This window comes from Sinocyclocheilus grahami, unplaced genomic scaffold, assembly GCF_001515645.1.
Source record: "Sinocyclocheilus grahami isolate Dianchi unplaced genomic scaffold, SAMN03320097.WGS_v1.1 scaffold558.1, whole genome shotgun sequence".
Lineage (NCBI taxonomy): Eukaryota > Metazoa > Chordata > Actinopteri > Cypriniformes > Cyprinidae > Sinocyclocheilus > Sinocyclocheilus grahami.
This window is the reverse complement of record NW_015505737.1, coordinates 564,208-581,339: the sequence shown is the minus strand read 5'-3', so window position 1 is coordinate 581,339 and position 17,132 is coordinate 564,208. Positions and strand designations below refer to the sequence as shown.

Genomic DNA, 17,132 nt, shown 5'->3' with positions numbered 1-17,132 from the left:
ATAACTCTGGGATTAGAACTTTTTTATTGTTTCATTTTCAAATGGTAAAATCACTCTGATCATAAAAAAAAACGGATGGCAAAAAGGATGGTGGCATCATGTCAAACATGGGTGTGGTGTATTAGTTAAAGGTCTGGGCTGGTAACTGAAAGGTTGCAGATTCAAAACCATCAAGGAATCACAGTTTAAATGCATTCATTTCAATGAGGATGATTTGACTTTTTTTGACAATTTCTGACACTCACAGCTCTGACACTGGTCCTCCTTTGGTCCCCAGCAGCGTCCATTACATCCTCTATGACACCTCTGACCTGCAACCAGAAAGATAACACATTTAGTTTTAGCAAATTTCTGCATTTTAATAAAAGATGACACAAACTAACATTATTTATTTGAAATAACATTCACTAAAACCAGGAAGATCAGTCCCTTTAATAAGTCAGCTCTGATTTCATGTTGACTATAAAACTTAATTTTTAAGTGTGCATTCGGTCATCGGTCATCATCATATTGTTCATAACACTGTCATAATGTTTCATCACAGTAACCAAAATCTGGATCATTCCGCTTTAGGATGGAACTCTTTTCATCGGCACTGACCCTGTTCTGATGAAGTGGGAAAGAGTCGTTGCTGACTGACAGAACATGTTCTCCCTGGCTCTCCAGAGCTCTGCCCGAATCCTCCCCGCCCCAGAGGAGATGTCCCGTATGGCTTTGCTACACTCATCTGCGGTGGCTGTTCTGCCACCCAAGCTTAATTGACTGTTGGGTAATTGCAGTGTGAGCATGGCTGACTGATGGAGTGTTGTCCTCTGTCCCTGTTCCACTTCAGTTAAGAATAATTACACCAATGGCTTACTCTCTTCAACTACATGGGCCAGGCACTTTTGACTATCTCCTCTTTTTAAACATCACCTTTTTTATACTCTCTGTCTCATTTCCTCTTTTTTCTGCCTAAGTACTTGATTTCTCTGTCCTTCACTGTAAGCTTTCGTGAGATATGGTGAGGAAGGGCTGCTCCATTGCCTTTCTAATAGCTCAGCCTAAATGAAAATTCTGCCTTCATTCACTCACCATCATACAATGGAAATTATACACTGTTTCACTCTAAAGAGACAAAAGAGCACCATAAAAGTAGTTATTCAATTATAATCTGACTTCTGAAGCCATACAACCATAAATCATGAGTCGTGTGTTCCACGATTATTGTGCTTTTTTGAACTTGGCAACTCCTGGTCATTAAAATGTCTTTCAGGTTTGAAAACTAAATGAGGGTGAATAAATAATGACAGAGATGCTTATTGGTTGATTTTAATGTTTACATTGACCGTCAAGATCATTCTGCACTTTTCCTTACTGCCCACATGGCTGCTTCTAACCTAATCTGAAGGTTACAAACATTGGAAAAATGTAATTGATAAACAATGGCTGGAAGGGCAGGATTGCATTTTAATTGGTGAAAGGTGCATTGCTTATTCCCTGTTGTTTTTTTGAACAGCCAATGTAAATAACCTCACTAAATAACTAAATAAAATCAATGAGGACAATCCCTGCCCCAAAACACTAAGAGATTATAGTGGATTATAAATTCAAGACCTTTGATTTGGAGAGTGGGGAGGGAGGCAAAACAGATCAAGAGGATTGATTGATTGATTGATGGGATATAACGTGAGCCTGGACACATTCTCAAAAGTATCATTAAGTGATGTAAAAATTTACTTTTCTTTAAAGATTAGTTATACCCAAAATTAAAACTCACCCTCATCTTGTTACCACATGTGAAATGTTGGTCTTTTTTAAATACAATAATAGCTCATATAGACCAAATAAAAGTACCATAAAATAGTCACATTAACTGCGTTATTGTGTTTTTGAATCCTTTTTTGGAGTTGTCATACAACTCCCTGGTATCATTGTATGACAAAAAAAAGCTGTGAAAACGTGGGAACAACATTTTTCTTTTGTGTTCATAAAAATAAAACCATACAGGCAGGGTTTGAAATTAACACCCGCCAAATGCGGGTAAAAATCAGCTGTGGCGGGTAACGCTGTCAAATCACTAGCCAATTTGGCGGGTTACTTTTTGTAAGTTATGTTCACTCATTCATTTCTTGGGGAAGTTCGTGCAAGCCAAATCTGTGCAGGTTTAGCGCAAATACTGAACTCATTACATTATCGAGAATATTGCAAACACCAAACAAAACACACCTACAGAGCGCACGCATCCGCATAAGCAACTACATTAACTTAGTGCACATAGGCATTTAGAGTGCGCTCTTTCAGTGCATGATTCAGTCTATTAATATGCATTAAGAATGATCACATAATTCAAGATAAGGGGGCAGAAAATTTATATAGTTATATTATTTCATATAGTTAATCAATATCACACGAAGAGTGCCGTTTTAAATAAAAAATCAGCATGGTTACAAATGTGATTTGTGAATTGATTTTATACAACAGTTCAATAAACAATAAGTTAATATCAAGAGACTTACGTTTTAGACACCATGCCTGCTTTTGCTCCATTTCGCCAACAAAAATACTTCCAAACAGCCACAGCACTGTTTTGCGTGTCTGAGCAACATGACGGTGTTTTGTTCCTGAATGAGTCAACCATTTAAATGATTCGGATCTGCCGCAATGACTCACTTATTAACAGTGACTTACTGCCACATACTGGCGGTTTTAATTGTTTTAATTTTACATCTAATGTATCTTTTCATTTTTTAAATTATTTCAAATATCAGTATTCAAAATTTCATGTTTAAAATATCAAAACATTATTTATGCATTTGTAACTGCAGGTTAAAGCATTCCATGTCCCTCTAAGCTGCATTAACATATGCAAATACATCTAAATGCCACTTCATATGGAACTTCTGCAAAGATTAATTTTGTTGATACTGATTTCATTTGTTTAGTATCAGCCTAAATGTATTAATATTATAATTGACTGATTAAATGTAAGAATTTGTCTCAAAAGATGATGCACACTTTTAGAAAAAATGGCTTTATAAAAGGTAAAATGCACATAAAAGGTAAAAATCAATGTAAACTTATTGGAAAAGATTAATTGCTATCACTGCTGTGAACTGACCACACAAAATATGAAATATATCAAAAACTTTAGGAGTTAGCTGTCCACGGTAGTCCTTAAGATATCAGCACAATAACACACTCAGCAAAACCTAAAAATATATTAAAATGATTTCTGAAGTATCATGTGACACTGAAGACTGGAGTAATGGCTGCTGAAAATTCAGCTTTGCCATCACAGCAATAAATTATGTTTAAAAATATATTTAAATAGAAAAGTCATTTTAGACTACAAAAATATTTCATAATATAGTTTTACTGTATTTTAAATTAAATAAATGCAGCCATGGTGAGACTTCTTTCAAAAACATTTAAAAATCTTACTGACCTCAAACTTGAACAGTTGTGTATTAACAATCAATTTTTGCACCTCATGCTCTGGTCAGTACTCACATGAGCTGCTGCTATTGGACGGCACCACCAGGTGATCAGGGCGAGCGTTCTTCATTATATCCTGCCAGTGGATGCTATCGGCATGACACAGGAACTTGTTCTGGTCCACATACACCCCTCCATTCAGAATTTCTGTTAAAACACAGACAGCAACAATAAAACACCACTGACTACTTAATGACTTTTGTCAGCGGACACCTCTGAGCGTATCGTTCCAGTGAAGGTGACCTCATCACTATCTTATATTACATGGAAAGAGCAAGATGAGGCTCACCGGAGAGCAAAGATAATGTATAAAATAATTTGATTTCTTCACACAAGTTTTTGACCCTCTGGTGTCAGTACTGGCCTACTTCTTGGCCTGGAATACACAGTCAGACAAGACTGATGCTTTAATGGAACAGTTCACTTAAAAAGGAAAATTCATTTACTCACCCTCACGTTGTTATAACCTGTATGACTTGTGAGAAATGCAAAAGGTGAAATTTTGAATAACGTACTAGTCGTTGTTGTTTTTTTCTTTACAATTAAAATGAATAGCCACTGAAGTTTTAAAGCTTAAAAGGCAGAACCTAAACTATCAATAAAATATGATAAATGTTATAAATGTTCTCCATACATGATGTGCATGTGTTTAAGAGATACAACAATGTGAATGATTCTTTCAAATTGGATTTTTTTTCCAGGAAATTTGTGATATCTTTCACAAAGTCTAAATGATTAGTTTACAATCTTCAATGACTCAATCCAGTCACAATTAATAGACAACTGATTTTCAGTGTACAATAACTTAATTTTTGGTCTATCACACAAGCGTATTGTATGATGTATCATAATGCTTTTTAGGGCTACTTCTATTATATTTTTATGGTGCGTTTCCATCCTTTTTGGAGTTTGAAAAAAAAGATAACACTATAAGTTATACAGGTTTGAAACGACATGAGGGTGAATAAATAATGACAGAATTTAAAATTTAGGATAAACTATCGCTTTAACAAAAAGTCTAGACAAATTAGACTCTTACTGCTATTATTAATAACCTTAATCTGTTTTTGTTTTGATTTTCTCTTCATTGTATTTCTCCCCACTTTCTTCCTCTCCTCTGAGCGATGTCTACTCCCAGCAGACACAAACACGAGAAGGGAAGGAAATGATTACATTCCCAGACAATGTCAGAGTCAGATCCATCCTGGATTTGGAGCGCCGACATTCTGGACAGCGGTGCTAACAGGTTTGTAATTTCATACTTCATCTGCAGGGAGACGTCTCTCAATCCTTTGCCCTAATATGCATACTGTCTCACACGGATCACCGGATTTGGAGAGAAATCAATCTGTTTTTCCCCTCCCCGTGCGTTCACGGGCAACACGTCTCTGTTTGGGCACACCAGACGACAATGAACATTATGATCTTAACATGTCTGGAGTAATCCTCACTTGCGTGGACAAAAACACTAGAGAGCTTATAACAGATTTGTATTATTTACTGCACTGGATTTCTCTTTCACAGCTACTACAGGAGATTAGCCGTGTGGCGTAAGAACAGATGAGACGTATTCATGACCACAGGCCATCTGAAACTGATAATAGCCTAACAAAAGCTTGATTAAACTGTACTCCATGGATGATTGGAGATGGTGTTATTGTGTATTTCCCCTCTCTCTACAGGGCACTGAGAAACCTGTCGCTCAATGGATAAATTAATTTTAGCGTTCTCTGCATCTGACATGCTGGGAAGGGCTGAACGCTCTCCTAGAGGTAAGAATCAGAAAAACAAATAAATGCAATGGCAGAACTCTGCAGGGGTCTTCAGACGGCCCAACCGGTAGAAGGAGATTCAGGGACACTATATTTCTCTCTCTACAGACGATTTCTCTCCAGCTTCACTTATGATGTTCCATTACAGTTAGGATGCTGTCCAGCTTCACTGAACCTGAGCGTATACATCATAAAAACACCTGAGGGAAGAGAGAGTCCACAACAGAAGACTACAGAGGCTCAGTCAGCACCTGTTATGTTATTATATCAAAACATTGATCATACAAAAGACGAATAAACTATAAAGAAGATAAAAGCATTTGTTTACATCAGGGGTGTCCAATCGTGCTCCAATAGAGTTTAGCTCCAACCCTAATTAAACACCTGAACAGCTAATCAAGGTCTTACTAGGCATACTAGAAACTTCCAGGCAGATGTGTTGAGGCAAGCTGGCGCTAAACTCTGCAGGACAACGGCCTTCCAGAACTTTGGAGTTTGGAGACCCCTGGTTTATATGCAATAGTCATGTAAAATAGTACAGTACACCAGATGTTGCGGCTAAACTAGTTACAAATGTCCATCTAATTAGATAACTTCCTTACTCAAAGGTCCTTAATTCTCAGAGACAACATTCAAAACCCCCTACACAGGCTATGATACTTCCTGTCATATTTCTCTTGAACTTGATTTTCAAACCTTTTCCTTAACAGAAACTAGGCTTGTGTTTTTTGTGAAGATTTTTTTGTAGTTGTTCCTATTTTAAAGGGACAGTTCACTCAAAAATGAATGTCATCATTTACTCAACCTCATATTGTTCCAAACCTTTATAACTTTTTTTTTTTTATCTGTGGAACACAAAAGATGGTATTTTGAAAAACTCTCAGTATCAGTGTTGTTTTGGACCCCACTGACTTTCATTGTATGGACAAAACCATTATTCAAAACATCTTCTTTTGTGTTCCACAGAAGAAAGTCAGTCATAAACCAAGGGTTTAACAGTTAAACATTTACAGATTTAGATTTAACATTTGCTATTTAGAATTAGATTTAATGATCATATTTAACATTTTCATTTACATTTGACATTTACATTTAATATTTATTTATTTAACCCTACAGCATAAAAATGAAATTTAAAAGAACATATTTGTGATAAATCTGGAAAAATAGGCCACATTATCACCCTAATCTCAGTTTCTCAGATGGCACAGATTGGCAGGCAAGATACCTGCTTCAAAGGACACACAGCTGGAGGGGTGGGAGAGCACACACACACACACACACACACACACACACACTGGTAGTCTAGATGCCAGCACTGTCGCTGGGTTCAGTAAAGCGTTTCTCTTGGCAGTCATGACAGCTGGTTTCATTTGAATGACTGTTTGACTTGTTGTTGGATCTGTAAAAGCTACAGATTCAATTTTGTCTCAAATGAAGTAAAAACATTCATGTCAGTCATTGGGAAACGCTGTACATGCACACACACACACCATAATTTCTATGTACCTGCGCACTTAAAACATGGCTGAACTTGGAGCATGTTAAAAAGAGTATTGGCTCTGTTCCAAAACAGTCAGCTGCCTTACGGTCTACTGCCTACACCGGCAGCATCCTTCTAAGACAGCATCCTAACTAAAATGAAACATCACAAGTGACTGATTAGGAACACAACTCTGTGCATCATACACACAGGGCTTCTAATGGAAAGCACACAGGAGACTTGATTAAATAACTGACTTCAGTAACCTTAGCTATTAGCATGTTGCTAAGCTAATGGCATGAGACTAATAAGCATTAAAAATACATAAACATTTGAGTCCATTTTAATTATAATGAACCATTTTCTACTGCTATGCTTTGGTGTTTAATGAAATATAAATATATTTATAATCGTCATTTGATTTGTCTGCCAGTGTGAATTGATTTTGTCACTGAGTTACTGTATAAGCAATGCAGTATGGGATTTCCATTTCTGCTGAGGATAAATGTGTTCTGTTAGAATTTAGAATTCCTAAATCTTTTCTAATATTAAATGGTATCTTATCTTTTGGAACACCCTTTGGGTCAAGAACATGCCCATAGCTATGTTTCCATCCACATATTTTTATGTGCATTTTGGCATATTGTATGGAAATTGCTGAACAGAAACGCCAAGATGCACATCAAATCTTAAAATGCGCATAAAAATGTATGCACTCAACTGAGGTGGATAATTTTTTCCATTAAGAAAACGTGCATAAACTATGATGGAAACACATTTACGATCAACACTAGTCCTAATAGACCTAGTCCTAATCCAGTAGTCCATTTACTGTAACACTTTCCCTATAAGATGATCAAGTCAATCAGGCATACAGTAGATGTGGCTGCCTATTCATCATAAAGTGCCAACATCACCCCGGCCTTATGCTAGTCACTGCCAGCAGTCTGGCTCTGTGTGTGGCACAGAGGGACTGAGCCTGGCAGGGCTTATGAGGAATGATATGCCAGACTGTGCCAACTTCCCCTGCCGCCACTGTACAAATAGGTGATCTTCTGTGCCATTCATCAAAGTGAGGCTCTGCACCACACAACCTGGCCTCTCCAGCCGCGTTACCAAGGAGATGATGCTGTCTGAGTAAAAAACGCAATAAAGTTGAGTAAAGTTGAGCAAACAACGAGAGGGAACACAGAGTGATTTTTCTTTCCGATGAGAACAAAAATTGCCCTGAACCCAACACATTAGGACTTTGTGAGAACAATAAACACTTTGTGTTTTAAATGTAGTTTAAATGAACATTGTTTTTTGCACCACTGAGGGTGATATGTGTCATGTTGTTTTTATTCTTTTGTGACAGTGAGTGCTTTGAAATCACAGGCTAAGTGCTAAATAAGACCTAAGAGAGAAAACTGGAAAGACTTTTTATGGATTCTTACATATCTTTCACCGGAAATTTGAAGATTGTGAGTCCCTCTGCGTCCAATTTGAGAAAAAACACAAGTAATGCCTTCCATGTGCCTGGTAGCCTCTTATCACAACTGACCGACATAGAAATTACTCAAAAGCAGGCAGATACAGTAATAGGTAAATAATAGCTTTCCGTGAACTTCTTCATGGTTTATAGAGTCTAGGACTGTCAGAGACAGGTGTGATTTCTCAAGAAAACTACCTGAAATGTTCTTACTACCTGACAGATACATTTCAGTGGTATCGGTCAAGTAAAAGGGATTTTTTGCTGTTATTTCACAAAAAAAGTCACTTACGACACCTAACGATTTGCTGTATGTTCTCAATCTGATTGCTTACAGATGATATTGACTAATCTTTAAAATAAATCCAAAAAGCCTACATTTCATTCAAGGTAAACAATTTGATCAGTTCTTACATCCCCCAAGATGAAAGAACATGGGTAAACTGAAGTGCTTTGCTATGCACATATGAAATTAATCAGATATACAACATAAACATAATACGTGACCATGGACCACAAAACCAGTCATAAGGGTCAATTTTTCGAAATTGAGATTTATACATCATGTGAAAGCTGAATACATAAGCTTTCCATTGATGTATGGTTTGCTAGGATAGGACACTATTTGGCCGAGATACTACTATTTGAAAATCTGGAATATGAGGGTGCAAAAAAAATCTAAATATTGAGAAAATCACCTTTAAAGTTGTCCAAATGAAGTTCTTAGCAATGCGTATTACTAATCAAAAATTACGTTTTGATATATTTACAGTAGGACATTTACAAAATATCTTCATGGAACATGATCTTGGCATAAAAGAAAAATCAATAATTTTGACCCATACAATGTCTTTTTGGCTATTGCTACAAATATACCCCAGCGACTTAAGACTGGTTTTGTGGTCCAGGGTCACATATTACAAATTAAAACATGAAATGACACAAATGCACATGTGAACTTTGTGAGTTATGTACTACTCAGAATGTGCAAGTCACTACTTAGAATATATATATATATATATATATATATATATATACATATATATATATATATATATATATATATACTTATTATAATGTTAGTTCTGAAGATCAGTTTTTCACAGGAAAGACCATTTTCATTGTTATGTTAAATGTTGTCACATTTAAATTAATATATTAAAATCTCTGAAAAATTTGCATAATTTTGCACTAAATTGTTATTTTAGTACACTAAATGTAGAGTAAAATTTAATCAAATTAAAACTAAAAGAAATTTAAAATGTAAAACTTTGAATGCCAAATTGATGAATGACAATATATGACACTATATCGACTATAATATTGCTTATTTGATCAAAAATACAGTGATAACCATAATATAACCGTTTAAATACATTTTAAAATGTCATTTTTCAGCCTTCAGTGTCACATGATCCTTCAGAAATCATTCTAATATGCTGATTTGGTGCTTAAGAAACATTGTTTTATTATTAATGCTAAAAAATTGTGCTGCTTAATTTTTTAGTGGAAACGGTGATACATTTATACATTTCATGATTCTTTAATGAATATTAATGAATTATTTCAAAAAGAAATCTTACCGACTCTCAACTTTTGAATCATATGTGTACAACTGCTCACTTACATGTTATTTAGCCACAATAATAATAATACATTTTATTTAGTATAGCACCTTTAAAAGAGTACTTTCTCTAAGGGCTTTACAACACAAGCAAACAGAACAATCCAAAGTAATACACAAAAATACAGAATAACAATCAGTTAAAAGCAAGATGAAAATAAAAAGTTTTAAGACGAGATTTAAAAATACCAAACGAATTTGCTTCCCTGATGTCAGCCGGGAGAGAATTCCTCAATTTGGGGGCATAAGATGAAAATGCCCGATCACCCACAGAACGCAGCCGTGTTTTAGGAACGACTAAAATACCACTCTGAGAAGATCGCAAATTGCAACTAGGTGTATAGGGAATTAAAAGCTCAGCCAAGTACTGAGGAGCCAGACCATGCAGTGTCTTGTATGTTAACATGAGAACTTTAAAATCAATACGAAATCTAACCGGGAGCCAATGCAACAATTTCAAAACAAGAGTTATATGATCAACAACCCTGGCCCCTGAAAGAATTCTGGTTGCTGAATTTTGTAAATGTTGAAGTTTGTTAATATAAGATTTTGAGACTCCAATAAGAAGTGCGTTACAATAGTCTAGACGAGAATAGACAAACAAAGTAATTAACCTTTCAGCAACAGAGAAAGACAGCACAGGTCGTAGCCGTGCAATATTTCTGAGATGAAAGTACGAGGTCCTAACAGTGTTCAATATGAAAGGCTCAAATGACAAGCTGGGATCAAAAATAACGCCCAGATTTTTTAATTTACTTTGTAACTCCAGAGCAACACCATCAATAGACAAAGCTAAAGATCCAGCATTATGCAATTTATGGGGAGAGCCGAGAAGCATAACTTCCGTTTTGGAACTATTCAAACACAAGACATTTTCAGACAGCCACAACTTAATCTCAGAGAGACACTGACTACGTTTACATGGACATCAGTAATCTAATTATTTACCTTATTCTAAATAAGCCAATATCACGATTATGGTGTTTACATGAGTTGCTTTTAGAATATTCCTTTCATGTTCCCGTTTTACATGTTATATATAGTACATAGTTCGATTAATGACACACGTCTTTACTTCCCCACATGACGCCATCTGATGTCCCCCTCTGGAATTTCACGTATAAACATATAGTTTGTCTTCGTGATGATGCCATGTACAGTTTTGGGTGTTTCATTTTTAATTTTATGAAAGCTTGAAGTGCAGTTAGTTATTTGTACATGCATACTGACGATGGCAGTGTTGAAGCTCTTTATTTGCCGTCAAACGGTTGACCACTGCCGTGTGTGTATCCTGTAGAAAGATGTGGCGAAAAGTCCTACACGATGGTAATAATTTGATTAACGTGTTTACATGTCTATACTGCAATTCAGTAATGCGACTAAAATAGGAATACTCCACATGTCTTAATTCGATTTCTGTTTACTTCGAATATGACTTTAGCCGGATTAAGGTAATCAAAAATCTCTGTTTACATGGTAGATTCTTAATCAGAGTATTGTCTTAATCATATTAATATCGGATTATTGTTGTCCATGTAAATGTACTCAGTGTGAGAGATGGGAAATATTCACATCTTGGTCCAGATTAGAGTGGATGTAAATCTGCGTATCATCAGTTTAAAAATGGTAGTTCAGTTCGAGAGATCTTAACAATTGCCCAAGAGGAAACATATAAATGCAGAAAAGCAAGGGACCAACTAATGAGCCCTGAGGGACACCAGTACTAACAGGACCAACCTCTTATCTGTGACCATCCATAAAAACAAAATGACTATGATCAGTTAAATTGGATCTGAACCAATTCAGAGCAATCTCCGTCACTCCAACGACCAATTCAAGTCGACTAAGCAATACCGTATGGTCGACGGTATCAAAAGCTGCACTTAGATCCAGAAGGATAAGGACTGACACACTGATCCAGCGTCAGATGCTAATAACAAGCCATTAGTAACTTTGACCAAGGCTGTCTCAGTACTGTGTAGTTTCCGAAACCCAGACCGGTATGCCTCAAAAAGGTTGTTAACAGTCAAATGATTGTGTAATTGAGAAGCAACAACACCCTCTAAAATTTTAGCCAAAAATGGAAGATTTGATATTGGACGAAAATTGTTTAAATTGTTCACATCGGTATTTTGCTTTTTTAGAACAGGGGTGATAGCAGCAGTTTTAAGTGCTGCTGGCACAACACCAGTTGACAAAGAATAATTTATGATTGAAAGAACAGCAGAACACAAAACGCAAAAACAAGATTTAAATAAACTAGTTGGCAGGGGATCAAGTACGGAAGTGGTAGCTTTCATACTAGATACCTGCACACAGAGTGATTCAGGATGAACTGAAAAAAAATCTGGACAGAGGAGTACCAGAAAAACCTAAAAAAATTGACTGCCGACGTCTGTGAACCAGAGAGACAAAATGCATGTTTATGGACACAAGCAGTTTTAGCACTAAAATGGGTGAGAAAATCATTACACAACTGAACTGATGCAGTCTGAGAATTAGCACCGTCAAGTTTAAGAAGACAGTTAATAGTGTGAAAGAGCTGCCTGGAATTATTTTGGTTATTTACAATAATCTGAGAAAAGTAAGATGATCTTGCTTTTTCAAGTGCTACTTTATATTGACCCAGAGATGCTATTGACAATAAGACGAAGCTTCAATGATGAGCTATCCACGAACACCCCAGCCAAGGTCAGAGCAAAAAGAGCTGCTCACATAAATCTAGAGAAACATGGGTGGCAAACTAGGAATAAAACACAGACAGACTCCATTTGAATTTAATTGCACTTTTATGTATTTAACTACTGACCTGAAAAGAACAACGGCTTTAATTTAACTACATAAAAGCATTTATGAGGAGTTGATGCCGCAGGCGTTCGGGGGAGAGAAAGGGGGAAGGCGCGGACCTGTGCGAGAGTAGTTCAGCAGGCATTTGTGCCGTGCTAGCTGCGAGCAAATGCACTTTTAACAAGACACTGTTGACATTCAAGCATGAGTGACCATGGCAGGCAAAGCATCATGGGAGCCTACTGATGGCCCCTATGTGATAGGCACTAAGAGCAGAACATGTGTTCTACTGGTTACATGTATCTGTTTCGGTCCTTAGAATTCATCTGATCCAAGGACCCTCTTCTAGTGCTCAATGCATCATATTTTTTTGCTCAAGCTGTGGGGGGACAAAGACCACCTCAATAACAACTCTTGAAAAACCAATGACAAATGTAATAAATAACAGGGAAGCGCTGCATTGAAATAAATCCCTTTCAAATCCAACCAAGGTTGATACAAATAAAAAAGTAAAAAATGATGGTGGAAAAAAATAGGACACCCTTTCTATTTACAGGAGGACAATTTTTTTTTGGCAAATGTTATAAGGGGAATTGTCACAGTGATGGTGTGATATATAAGCAACAAAGAAATAATTGAAAGTATATTGAACGCTGAGGGGAAAACTGTGTAGTAACAGTGCTAAAGTAGTTGTTTAAAAGCAATGACAGATGCTCATAATATACTATAACATCCATTTATGAACAGTTACTGTGGAAGCATTTGAACTGAGTCCCATTTTGAGTTGTTTGTTGTATCAGGGTTCAAGGCTGGTCAGCTCAATAAATATAGGTGCAGTACACTCTTAAAAATAAAGGTGCTTCACGATGCCATAGAATAACCTTTTTGTCTAAAGGGTTCCATAAAGAACCTTTAACATCTGAAAAAACTTTCTGTTTCACAAAGGGTTCTTTGTGGTGAAAGAAGGTTCTTCAGATTATAAAAAGGTAAGAAAGAGATGGTTCTTTAAAGAACCTTTGACTGAATGGCACTTTGTGGAACCAAAAATGGTTCTTCTATGGCATCGCTTGAAGAACCTTTTGAAGCACCTTTATTTTTAAGAGTGTATATATAAACATGATGGATAACAGCTTCAGACAGTGGGTTTTACCAACAATCCTCCCTGCCCCCTGACTTCCTCAGGGTGGTAATTGCATTTAAAGCAGGTTGATTACATTTAGTTATCCCTCATGCAATTGTTTCTGATGAATCTTTATGAAAAATGGCAAGATTAAAGGCTTATGGAATTATCTAGGGCAGGGAGCATCTGCTTATTTATCTGAGAAAAGAATAGAAAACTAATAGCGGTATAAATGAGCGAGGGCAAAGGGTAAGACGCTCTCATTTCTACTAACTGAAATAACCTTTCATGTTACATATCTGGGTCAGGTAGGTGAGCTTGTTGAATTATAGAAGTTAAATCACTACATGCAGTGGCACACTTGTGGGAATAGATTTCTAAAATACAGGCCTATAGGAAAGGGAACACATACAGTAATGGTTTGTCTGCAGATAACGAACACAGATTAAGACCGCCATCCACAAAACTGTACACAACTTGTGCACTGAGCCAGCTATCTTCTCTGGGAGGATTCGAATGCAGTTACTTCAGGTCAACACTGTGATGAATGATTTTATAAGAGAGAGCGCAGTGCAAAGTGTCTGAATATAGCCTTAATTGTAATTTAAAATAAATAAAAAATATATAACATAACATAACATAACATAACATATAATAATGAGAACTGTATATATATATATATATATATATATATAGTGGGTATAGAAAAGAATCACCTCCTTCAAAATAATCACATTTTGTTGCTTTGCAGCCAGATTAGGGCTGGGCTATATGGGCAAAAATTAATATCTCGGTATCTTTTGGCCGATTTGCGATATACTGTATATATCTAGGTATTTTCATTTTTTTATTTGGATTTTAAAAAATCTGTATTTAATATATATATAAATCAAATTTCATTCTAACATTGTAACATTGATAATAATAATATAATATAATATAATATATTTACTTATTCATTTATTTGGTCAAACAATGTGCAAAAAGTGTGATTAAGAGAAACTGTGTTTTAAATATTCTGCTGTGGACAAAGCAGTTGTTCACACTGAATAGTAATTCAAACATCCTTTTTCTCTTTCTTTGGGAAGAACAAAATGGCTCTTTAACTGCATAATGGCTTAATCAGTGAACACAAGTGAGCTTAAATGCATGCTTCAATAAAAATGAAAACCACAATGAAAAAACATACTGTAGGTAGAGAGAGAGAGGCGGTCAATGTTGGCTTCTGAGTGACACTTCAGATATCAGAGCAGGACTCTGTTCACCCCACACCAGCACTGCAGTGAGCTCTGTCCCCAGGAGTTTCACAGAGAGAGAGAGAGAGAGAAAAAAGCCAAACCTATCTGAAGAACACCTGAATACAGATGACTTGACCGTGACCCCTCTTAACCTCAGGGAGAGGTTAGCATTCCACTGCTAGCCTGCAGGGGAAGCCAGGAATGCCTTTGAAATCAACCTCTAAATCTCACGACAGCTTGAAAAGGAATATAAATGATGTAAATCCTTCATAAATAAAAATTAAAATAAATGAGAACAAAAGCACAGAGTTGTTAGGCTATTTTGATTACCCCATTACAAGTCACTTTACAGCCAGTGCTATCATAAAAATAGACTTACTTGTAGGTTTAAAATTCTACATGTCACATTTATTGTCCAACTACAAATATTTCAGCAAAATTTATACTTTAGTCAGAATTATTGCGCTCCTATTTAATTGAGCTCTGTTTGGTGCGCATGCGCACGGCGGCACTTGTTCACTGAAGTCTGTGTGAAGTTTAGCGGAGAATCGCAAAGCAGAAAGCTCATGTACTCCTGACAGCAAAATGGGAATATTTCCATGACTTTCTAACATTTACAGATGGAGAATATACCTGTGAAATGTAAGTTATGCATTCAGGAAGACGGCACATCTAAAACACATTAAACAGCGCGAGTAGCCTCTAGTGTCTCTGTCAGCGGCACACGCAGCCTTTCAGTCAGAGCATATGACGCGCCGAGCCGCTTAAACTCATAAGCAAAACTATAAATTATACTATGTCTTACCATTTTTTTAAATCCTTAATATGAAACTTGTAAGGTTTAGAACAAATTGGATTATGCACTTTCTCCGCAGCAGCTCAGTCTGTGTCCTCCACTATATTTTCAGATGCGCTCGTATCAAACTACTGTATATCAATATAAACGGTATTGCCTCATATCGAATCACTTATAAAGAAAACATCTATATATCGTACAAACTCGATATACCACCCAGCTCTAAGCCAGATTATTATTTTTATTAGGGATGCACGATATTATCATGAATCGACCAATATCGGAATGGCCGATGATGGCTTTAAATGTAAATATTGGCATTGGCCCAATATGTCTTGCCGTTACAAGGAATACATTAACTCACATGTGCTCAGGGTGTGCTAGCGATTAGATCACATCAACAGTGCGATTAGATCACGTCAGCATTGTGGCTTATTCTTGAAGCAAAGTTTTGCCTGAATGATGATTAGATTCACTGTTTTGGATCACTGCATTTAAACTGAAAATGCACGTACAGATTGACCTGTTAGGTATATGATAGATTAAGCAGTAATAGCACGTGAGGGGGCAGCCTCCCCCGGGTCCTAATGCCCGTTCAGTAAAGAGTTTTAATCCCTTAGGGGGCGCTGTTGGCCTACTTCTAATAAAATGAAAGCAAAATACACAAATAATATTTAGACTGATTTCTGATTAAATAAAGCAGTAATTGATGCCATAAAATCATGAGTATGTTTTGATTTAAAGGTCAGAAGCTATAGCTTACATGAACAAAAAAAATTAAAAATCCCAAAACATGACACTTAAATTAAATAATTGTATATATACTGATTTATTCATTAATGTGTACTATGTTAGTTTTTTTAAACAAATTATGAGCTCTAAAAGATTTTCTGAATTTTTAAAACTCTTTTGCTTTAGAGCATCTACAAATGTTAAATCTTAAAATAAAATGTTAAGGTTACCACTGCATCTTTCTGAAAAAAAATGCTGTGATTAATATATAGATTATTTATAGTTATTTTCAAATCTTCAATGTACTGTCATTATAAAATAACTTTATTATTGTTTATTTAATTCTAACAAATAAGTTCTTGTTAAAAACTAACCAAAATTTTAAATGATTATATATCGGTATCGGCATCGGCCAAAATGTGTTGAAAACTATTGGCATATTGGATATCGGCAAAAATCCAATATCATGCATCCCTAATTTGTATTATTATCTTTAAAACAATAAACTGGGATATGAGAAAATATTTATTCATTTACTTTTTGAAAGGATTTTTAAAAAGCAATCGGCTGTCAAATTTAAATAAATAAATAAGTGTATGGCAGGGAATCAATAACCAATTCATACAAAAATA

The 17,132-nt window shown here is 35.9% G+C and overlaps 1 protein-coding gene across 1 annotated transcript in view; it reads right to left on the bottom strand.

Annotated features, from left to right (window-relative positions):
* LOC107556197 (receptor tyrosine-protein kinase erbB-4-like) overlaps positions 1-5,613 on the bottom strand; it is a 103,344-nt gene extending 97,731 nt beyond the window's left edge. Inside the window, exons 1-3 of the mRNA XM_016239253.1 lie at positions 5,578-5,613; positions 3,493-3,624; positions 246-311 (exon numbers count right to left, since the gene is read on the bottom strand). Coding sequence (XP_016094739.1) covers positions 246-311; positions 3,493-3,547 — 121 coding nt within the window. The 5' untranslated portion in view covers positions 3,548-3,624; positions 5,578-5,613. The remainder of the gene's footprint in view (positions 1-245; positions 312-3,492; positions 3,625-5,577) is intronic.
* Between the last annotated feature and the right edge of the window lie 11,519 nt (positions 5,614-17,132).